The sequence below is a fragment of the Piliocolobus tephrosceles genome, chromosome 21, assembly GCF_002776525.5.
Source record: "Piliocolobus tephrosceles isolate RC106 chromosome 21, ASM277652v3, whole genome shotgun sequence".
NCBI classification, from domain to species: domain Eukaryota; kingdom Metazoa; phylum Chordata; class Mammalia; order Primates; family Cercopithecidae; genus Piliocolobus; species Piliocolobus tephrosceles.
Genome location: NC_045454.1, coordinates 30148576 through 30158148, shown reverse-complemented (window position 1 = coordinate 30158148; position 9573 = coordinate 30148576). Strand labels below are relative to the sequence as shown.

Here is a 9573-nt window from a genome sequence, read left to right as displayed (position 1 = left end):
CAAAAATCACAAGCATTCTTATACACCAGTAACAGACAAACAGAGAGAGCCAAATCATGAATGAACTTCCATTCACAATTGCTTCAAAGAGAAGAAAATACCTAGGAATCCAACTTACAAGGGATGTAAAGGACCTCTTCAAGGAGAACTACAAACCACTGCTCAGTGAAATAAAAGAGGACACCAACAAATGGAAGAACATACCATGCTCATGGATAGGAAGAATCAATATCGTGAAAATGGCCATGCTGCCCAAGGTCATTTATAGATTCAATGCCATCCCCATCAAGCTACCAATGAGTTTCTTCACAGAATTGGAAAAAACTGCTTTAAAGTTCATATGGAACCAAAAAGGAGCCCGCATTGCCAAGACAATCCTAAGTCAAAAGGACAAAGCTGGAGGCGTCACGCTACATGACTTCAAACTAGGCTGCAGTAACCAAAACAGCATGGTACTGGTACCAAAACAGAGATATAGACCAATGGAACAGAACAGAGCCCTCAGAAATAATACCACACATCTACAGCCATCTGATCTTTGACAAACCTGAGAGAAACAAGAAATGGGGAAAGGATTCCCTATTAAATGGTGCTGGGAAAATTGACTAGCCATAAGTAGAAAGTTGAAACTGGATCCTTTCCTTACTCCTTATACGAAGATTAATTCAAGATGGATTAGAGACTTAAATGTTAGACCTAATACCATAAAAACCCTAGAAGAAAACCTAGGTAATACCATTCAGGACATAGGCATGGGCAAGGACTTCATGTCTAAAACACCAAAAGCAACGGCAGCAAAAGCCAAAATTGACAAATGGGATCTCATTAAACTAAAGAGCTTCTGCACAGCAAAAGAAACTACCATCAGAGTGAACAGGCAACCTACAGAATGGGAGAAAATTTTTGCAATCTACTCATCTGACAAAGGGCTAACATCCAGAATCTACAAAGAACTCAAACAAATATACAAGAAAAAAACAACCCCATCAAAAAGTGGGGAAAGGATATGAACAGACATTTCTCAAAAGAAGACATTCATACAGCCAACAGACACATGAAAAAATGCTCATCATCACTCGCCATCAGAGAAATGCAAATCAAAACCACAATGAGATACCATCTCACACCAGTTAGAATGGCAATCATTAAAAAATCAGGAAACAACAGGTGCTGGAGAGGATGTGGAGAAATAGGAACACTCTTACACTGTTGGTGGGATTGTAAACTAGTTCATCCATTATGGAAAACAGTATGGCAATTCCTCAAGGATCTAGAACTAGATGTACCATATGACCCAGCCATCCCACTACTGGGTATATACCCAAAGGATTATAAATCATGCTGCTATAAAGACACATGCACACGTATGTTTATTGTGGCAATATTCACAATGGCAAAGACTTGGAATCAACCCAAATGTCCATCTGTGACAGACTGGATTAAGAAAATGTGGCACATATACACCATGGAATACTATGCAGCCATAAAAAAGGATGAGTTTGCGTCCTTTGTAGGGACATGGATGCAGCTGGAAACCATCATTCTTAGCAAACTATCACAAGAACAGAAAACCAAACACCGCATGTTCTCACTCATAGGTAGGAACTGAACAATGAGATCACTTGGACTCGGGAAGGGGAATATCACACACCGGGGCCTATCATGGGGAGGGGGCAGGGGGGAGGGATTGCATTGGGGAGTTATACCTGATATAAATGATGAATTGATGGGTGCTGACGAGTTGATGTGTGCAGCACACCAACATGGCACAAGTATACATATGTAACAAACCTGCACGCTATGCACATGTACCCTAGAACTTAAAGTATAATAAAAAAAAAAAAAAAGAAAATCAGCTAAGAAAGAATACATACAAGATAAGCCATAACCAAAATTGGGGTCAAATTTATTAACACACATATGTAATCTGACTGGGATAGATATATGGCTGATTTATTTCTTAATTAAATCCCACAGATTTATCGTGTACAAACAATTGCAAATTGTCTAAAATAGTAAAACAAAAAAACACAATAAACAGATGTCAAACTGAAAAAAAAACACTAATATGGAATGGCAAAAGTATAATATACATAAATGTTAAATGTTAAATGTTTACTCATAAAATCTTGCAGCCAACACTCATGTAGCATTAAAAATGTGTCTAGGCCAGACGCAGTGGCTCATGCCTGTAATCCCAGCACTCTGCGAGGCGAGGTGGGCAGATCACAAGCTCAGAGGTTCGAGAGCAGCCTGGGCAACACGGTGAAACCCTGTCTCTACTAAAAATACAAAAAAATTAGCCAGGCGTGGTGGCACACACCTGTAATCCTAGATACTCAGGAGGCAGAGGCAGGAGAATTTCTTGAACCTGGGAGGTGGAGGTTGCAGTGAGCTGAGATCGTGCCACTGTACTCCAGCCTGGGCAACAGAGCAAGACTCCGTCTCAGAAAAAGAAAAGTAAATAAATTAAAAAATAATAATGTGTCCAGATAACTGCAATATTTGATTGTAACTCTACTCATGGAAGGCAGGTATGCTGAATCCTTGGCATGCACTGTATGGCAGTACAATTCCAGAGGAAATGCAATATTATCATAAATGAAAGACTCTAATGAGAAACTTAATAAATAAGCATTTAAAAAAACAAGAAGGCCAGGTGCAATGGCTCATGCCTGTAATCCCAGCACTTTGGGAGGCCGAGGTAGGTGGACCACTCAAAGTCAGAAGTTTAAGACCAGACTGGCCAACGTGGTAAAACCCCGCCTCTACTAAAAATACAAAAATTAGCCAGGTGTGGTGGGCGCCTATAATTCCAACTATTTAGAAGGCTGAAACAGGAGAATTGCTTAAACGCGGTAGGCAGAGGTTGGAGTGAGTCGAGATTGCACCATTGCACTCCAGCCTGGACAACAGGAGCAAAACTCCATCTCAAAAAAAAAAAAAAAAAAAAGACAATTTTGGGCCAGGCTCAGTGGCTCACATCTATATCAGAACTTTGGGAGGCCGAGGCAGATGGATAGATCACAAGGTCAGGAGCTCAAGACCAGCCTGGCCAACATGGTGAAACCCCGTCTCTACTAAAAGTACAAAAATTAGCCGGGCATGGTGGTGTGTGCCTATAGTCCCAGCTACTCAGGAGACTGAGACAGGAGAATCGCTTGAACCTGGGAGGTGGAGGTTGCAGTGAGCAGAGATTGTACCACTGAACTTCAGGCTGGGCAACAGAGTGAGACTCTGTCTCAAAAAAAAAAAAAGAAAAGAAATTTTATGTGTTAAATATATGCTATTGTTACATAAAATGAAACTGCTGTAATCCAACTTTAGAAGCAAAAAAATAGCCTTACATTGCTATATATATATATACACACACACACACACACATAAATATATATAATGCTAAATATATATAAATGTTAAATATATAAAAATATATATATTGCAGAATATAGTTAGAGTGTCTGATATATAAAACAAATATCTGCAAATAAATTACACTATTTAGATATAGGCTGGACAAAATGGGTGCAAATCATAGAATTCTTTTTACCTACATCAAGCCTAAATTTAAAAGTAATGTTTTTAGTAAATATGGAGTGCCTTCAAATTACCTAATTTACTTCAGGCATTACATGTAAATTCTAGCATATTGTCCTAAATTTCTAAATGTAAAATTACAGACAAAATTGAAATAGAAAATGAAGAATAAAAATGTATAGCAGGAGTGAAATCAATAAGATGGGAGAATAAAAGGTACCCTATTTTGTTATCTCCTGCACAGCAAGACAATTTGTCAGCCATCGCTGACAAAAATGCCTTTAGGAGATGGCCAGGCATCATGGCTCACACCTGTAATGAAAGATACATGGTATATTAAGTTTAGAGAATTGCTTCAGGTTAGGATTTCAAAATCAGCCTGAATTATGTATGTAGCAAGACTCCATCTCAAAATAAGTGCCTTTGAGAGCTTTGAGATCCAGAGAAAGAGGGAGTTGTGGAATTCTGATAAAGCCCAAGATTTAAAAGTCTTCTTTTCAGAAGGCAGGCCCTCATTCAGGTGCAAACTACAGGATCCCTGTTCTTAACTACAGTCTAGGAAATGGCCCACTCAACTTGGTCCCACTAGAATTCTGAACCTACTATGTAATCATCCCAAACTCCTCCCAGCCAAAGTCTGGGAGAGATTCTGCTTTTCCAGAGGCCCGGAGGAAGATACCCATTTATAGCCATGTCAGCTGGCCTACAGACCTTAGCCTTTACTGTGGTCCCTGAAGCAGTTCAATGACTCAGTTCCAGCTCGCTGAGCCACAGTTTATGGTCAGTTCTGCCTATATAGAAACCCACACAGTGACCTGGAAATATCCTTTCTGGTACCCGCTAAAAGCCGTAGTCATCCACATTCTGATATAAGGCTCACCATATGCAGACCCTACTGCAAAAACCTGCCCTAGTGTCTGTCCTACAGAGCAAAATCCTCTGTCAAAATTCAGTCTGTCTAAAATGGGAATTTAAACTACCCAAGTTTTTTAGGACAAGCCAACTAAAGGTAGACCCTAGTGCAGACCCAGCAGCCTTGTGACAAAGCCCTCTCCACTACAAACCAGAGGGCACCCCATTACCCTAAGGGTCCAACAAAAGAAGATCTTTACCTTCTGAAACCAGTTTATAAAAACTTGAGCTGTCTTCTCCTTCTATATATAGATGCCAATGCAAAACTATATTGTGCCCATTGTCAATGCTGCCAGTTTAACATAACACTGAAAGTACTGGCAGAAGAATTAGTCAAAAAATGAAAAAGAGCAATTGATATTGAAGACACATAAGTAAAAAGTTGCTAGCTGTAGCTCATATGATTATATATATATAAACATAAACAGTACATTAAAACTTGTAAATACACTCAGTAAATTACAAAAATATAAAACTAACATACAAGTTAGGGTTCCATAAATCTAAACTGTCTGATAAAATAGAGAAAAAAAAATCTTATTTACAATAGCATTAAAATAAATTTCTGAGAACAAATTTAACCAAGGAGGTATAAAATCTTTACAGTGAGAGATATATCAGTGAAATATATTAGAAAAGACAGGCCGGGCGTGGTGGCTCAAGCCTGTAATCCCAGCACTTTGGGAGGCCGAGACGGGCGGATCACGAGGTCAGGAGATCGAGACCTTCCTGGCTAACACGGTGAAACCCCGTCTCTACTAAAAATACAAAAAACTAGCCGGGCGAGGTGGCGGGCGCCTGTAGTCCCAGCTACTCCGGAGGCTGAGGCAGGAGAATGGCATAAACCCGGAAGGCAGAGCTTGCAGTGAGCTGAGATCCGGCCACTGCACTCCAGTCCGGGCGACAGAGCGAGACTCCGCCTCAAAAAAAAAAAAAAAAAAAAAAAAAAGAAAAAAAGAAAAGACATAAATAAATTTGAAAATATTTTATGTCCATGAAAGAAAATGATCTATAGATTCAATAGACTCCCTATCAAAATTCCAGTGGCATTTGTTTTTCACAGTAATAAAAAATGTAATTCTAAAATGTAAATGAAACTATGATATACTTTAAATAGCCAAAGCAAGCTTGAGAAAAAAAAAACAAAGGAGAAGAATATCATACTTTATAATTTTCTTTTCTTTTTGAGATGGAGTACCACTCTATAGCCAGGCTGGAGTGCAGTGGCACAATCCTGGATCACTGTAACGTCCACCTCCCCGATTCAAGTGCTTCTCCTGCCTCAGCCTCCCGAGTAGCTGGGATTACAGGCATGTGCCACCACACTCAGCTAATTTTTTGTATTTTTAGTAGAGATGGGGTTTCACTGTATTAGCCAGGTTTCCAAACTGCTGAATCAAAAGATTTATTTCTGTGAGATGAATGCACACATCACAAAGCAGTTTCTCAGAAAGCTTCTTTCTAGTTTTTATCTGACCTCCTGATCTGCCCACCTGGGCCTCCCAAAGTGCTGGGATTACAGGCGTGAGCCACTGTGCCCGGCCCTTGAGCCACTGCACCCAGCCCTTTATAATTTCAAGACTATATTTGAAGACTATAGAAATACAAACAAATAAAATATGTAGAAAAATGAAAAAAAAAAGGGGGGGGCGGGGCATAGTGGCTCACACCTGTAATCCCAGCACTTTGGGAAGGCAAGCCAAGCAAATCACCTGAGGGCAGGAGTTTGAGACCAGCCTGGCCAACATGGTGAAATCCCATCTCTACTAAAAACAAAAAATTTGCCAGGTGTGGTGGCCATGTGCTTGTAATTCCAGTTATTTGGGAGGCTGAGACAACAGAACTGCTTAAACCCAAGAGGCAAAAGTTACGGTGAGTCGAGACTGTAGCACTGCACCCCAGCCTGGGCCACAGAGTAAGACAGCAAGACTCTGTCTCAAAAAAAAAGAAGAAGAAGAAGAAGAAGAAAAGAAAACAATAGAAAAGAAAACACTTCTCACACGTTTCAGACATGATGGAAAAAAAGAACTTAAAAAATCATTTAACAGAGTTTCTCAAAATTATGCAGATATTTCTGTATCTCCAAAACAAATGAGTAAGGATTCAGATTGCGCAGTCTCTTATATGCCATGAAGGACACTGGTTCTCACTGAAAACTTGAAGGAAAATTACTAAAAACATAAATAGAAACCTTAGAGAATTTAAAAGCATAAGACAGAAAATGCTCAAATGTGACAGCAAAAAATACTCAGGCTTTCCAAAAACTATTTCCTTTAAAACACAGCTTCCCAGATCACATTTTAAGGACTGGTTTTCTTTTTGACCTTTGGACCTCTCATCTTTGCCACCTGTTGTATTCACTTTCACTCTCACTTACCTGGGGGTTCATCCACCATCTCATGTCTCTGCATAGTTAAAGGCTCTTTTTCTTGCTCCAGACAGGTGATCAGGTCTGGCTTAGAGACAGCAATACCTGTTTTATTAAAAATAACTAACATGAATCTTGCTCATATTCTCCAATTACCAACCTAGTAATGTGCTCAGTAAAGAGAATGTAATAGAATAGCAAATTAATCCCAAAATTCTGACTTATAACAGAAATTTTTAAATACTTAGAAAATATTCTAAATTTGCAGGTTCTTAATTTCATTACCCAGTACTTATGAATCAAAACTTTGTGTTGGCAATTAGATTTTAAGGTGTGAGCAACAATGTTTTATGCCACTAAACTTCTGAAATTACCACTAATTGAAGGACACAGATCAGCTCAGGAATGTGGTTAGTTTAGATCAAGATGAAACATACTGAAGAAATTCTTCTCAATACAGACAAATCCTTAAGATTTTCTCAAAAACAGGGATCTGAAACTCATTTATTCAAAGCATACATTACCAAAATACATTCTACAAAGAAGAGAAATGAAATCTTTACGGTATATTAGAAACTGTGTGTTGGGACAGGCATGGTGGCTCACACCAGTAATCCCGGCACTTTGGGAGGCTGAGGCGAGTGGTTTACCCGAGGTCAGGAGTTCGATACCAGCCTGGCCAACATGGTGAAACCGTGTATCTACCAAAAATACAAAAAAAAATTAGCCAGCCATGGTGGCTCACGCCTGTAGTCCCAGCTACTTGGAAGGCTGAGGCACGAGAATCGCTTGAACCCAGGAGGCAGAGGTTGCAGTGAGCCAAGATCGCACCACTGCACTCTAGCCTGGCGACAGAGCCAGAAAAACAAAAAGAAAAACAAAAAGAAACTGTGTGTTGAAGTTATCCTTACCCAGGAAGACCAGGTTTCTGTAGTTCTCTAAAATCACATTTTTATATAAATTCCGCTGTGCAGTGTCCAGGCATTGCCATTCTTCCAGAGAGAATTCTATGGCCACATCCCTAAATGTCAACAGTCCCTGAAAAACACATACACACAAACATATTCACCAGGTAGCCAACAGAGATTATAATATGACTCAAGGTACAATGAGAGAGTAATGAGAATTGGTTCTGATTTACAGGAGTGACTGAAATTATCCAATAAAATCGATTTTTTTTACAGAGAAATATTTACTTATGTGTTCTCTAACCCTGAGAAAACAGTGGCACAAGAGCCACAACACCAGTGTATATATAATAATTTTATGGATAATAATATATACAATAGGTCAGGCACAGTGGCTCATGCCTGTAAACCCAGCACTTTGGGAGGCCGAGGCGGGCAGATCACCTGAGGTTGGGAGTTCCAAGACCCACTTGACCAACATGGAGAAACCCCATCTCTACTAAAAATACAAAATCAGCCAGGCGTGGTGGCGCATGTGTGTAATCCCAGCTACTTAGGAGGCGGAGGCAGGAGAGTCATAAGAATCGCTTGAAACTGGGAGGTGGTGGCTGTGGTGAGTGGAAGTTGCAGTGAGCTGAGATCGTGCCATTACACTCCAGCATGGGCAACAAGAGTGAGACTCCGTCTCAAACAAAAAAACAACAAAAGATATATATATATAATTAAGGACATAAACACAAACATGTACCTTTTTGAGTGCTTCAGAAGTTTCTGTGTAAAACGCTATCTTGTTTAAATAATAGCTAATTGAGAACACAGATGGAACCTCAACATTAGATGTTCCCCATTTTTACTAAGGACCCCAGGTTTTCCCAATAGAAATCTTGAGTATCTACACCTTCCTGTGGGGAAAAGAAAGAGATCAGCCTGTTACTGTGTCTATATAGAAGGAAGTAGACATAAGAGACTCCATTTAGTTCTGTATTTGAAATGCTGTTAATCTGTGACCCTACCCCCAACTTTGTCCTTGCAAGAGACATGTTCGAAGGTGATTTAAGGTTAAAAGGATATTGGGCTGTGCAGGATGTGTCTTTGTTAAACAAGTACCTGAAAGAAGCTTGATGGTTAAAAATCCTGCCCCTCCCTGGGATTGGAACATCTCCGGGTAATACCCATTGTGTGCTTTGTTTACTGAGTAAGGAGAAGACCACCTTTAGGAATAAGGTGGGGCTTGCTGGAGCAATACCACTAAAAGGTTTATGGAGATGTTCGCATATGCATCTCAAGGCACAGCATTTTCCTTTAACTTATTCATGTTACAGGGATTTTTGTTCATATGTCTTACTGCTGATTTCCTCCCTACAATGATCCTATTTTCTAGCTACTCCCTTATTTTTTAGATGGTAAAGATAATTATCAATAAATACTAAGGGAAGTCAGAGGCCGGTGCCAGTGTGGGTCCTCTGAAAACACAGCACTGATCCCCTGTGCCCCGCTTTTCTTTCTCTATACTTTGTCTCTGTGTATTATTTCCTTTTCTCAAGTCTCTCGTCCCACCTAACGAGAAGCACCCACAGGTGTGGAGAGGCAGGCCACCCCTTCACCTTCCCATGTTCAACAGCCACAGGCAACATTTTTAATATTGCAGATTATAAAATAATGGTGAGAATTCTGCATGGCATATAAGAAGCCATGATGTAGAGAAGGCTCTGGTATATAGAAAAGAAATATTTTTCAGAGTCTTGACTATCATAAGAGTTTTTAGAAGTAGTTAAAACAAACTCATTAGGGAGGAAAAAAACAAGTAGAGAAGTCAAAGTAAACGCATGGCATTCCAGGAGGCAGAGT

General features: G+C 39.8%; 1 protein-coding gene across 1 annotated transcript in view; it reads right to left on the bottom strand.

Annotated features, from left to right (window-relative positions):
- The window catches only part of LOC111529530 (zinc finger protein 675-like), a 41094-nt gene that overhangs the window by 11449 nt on the left and 20072 nt on the right, over window positions 1-9573 (bottom strand). The window contains 2 exon segments of the mRNA XM_023196432.2: window positions 6827-6922; window positions 7729-7855. Coding sequence (XP_023052200.2) covers window positions 6827-6922; window positions 7729-7855 — 223 coding nt within the window.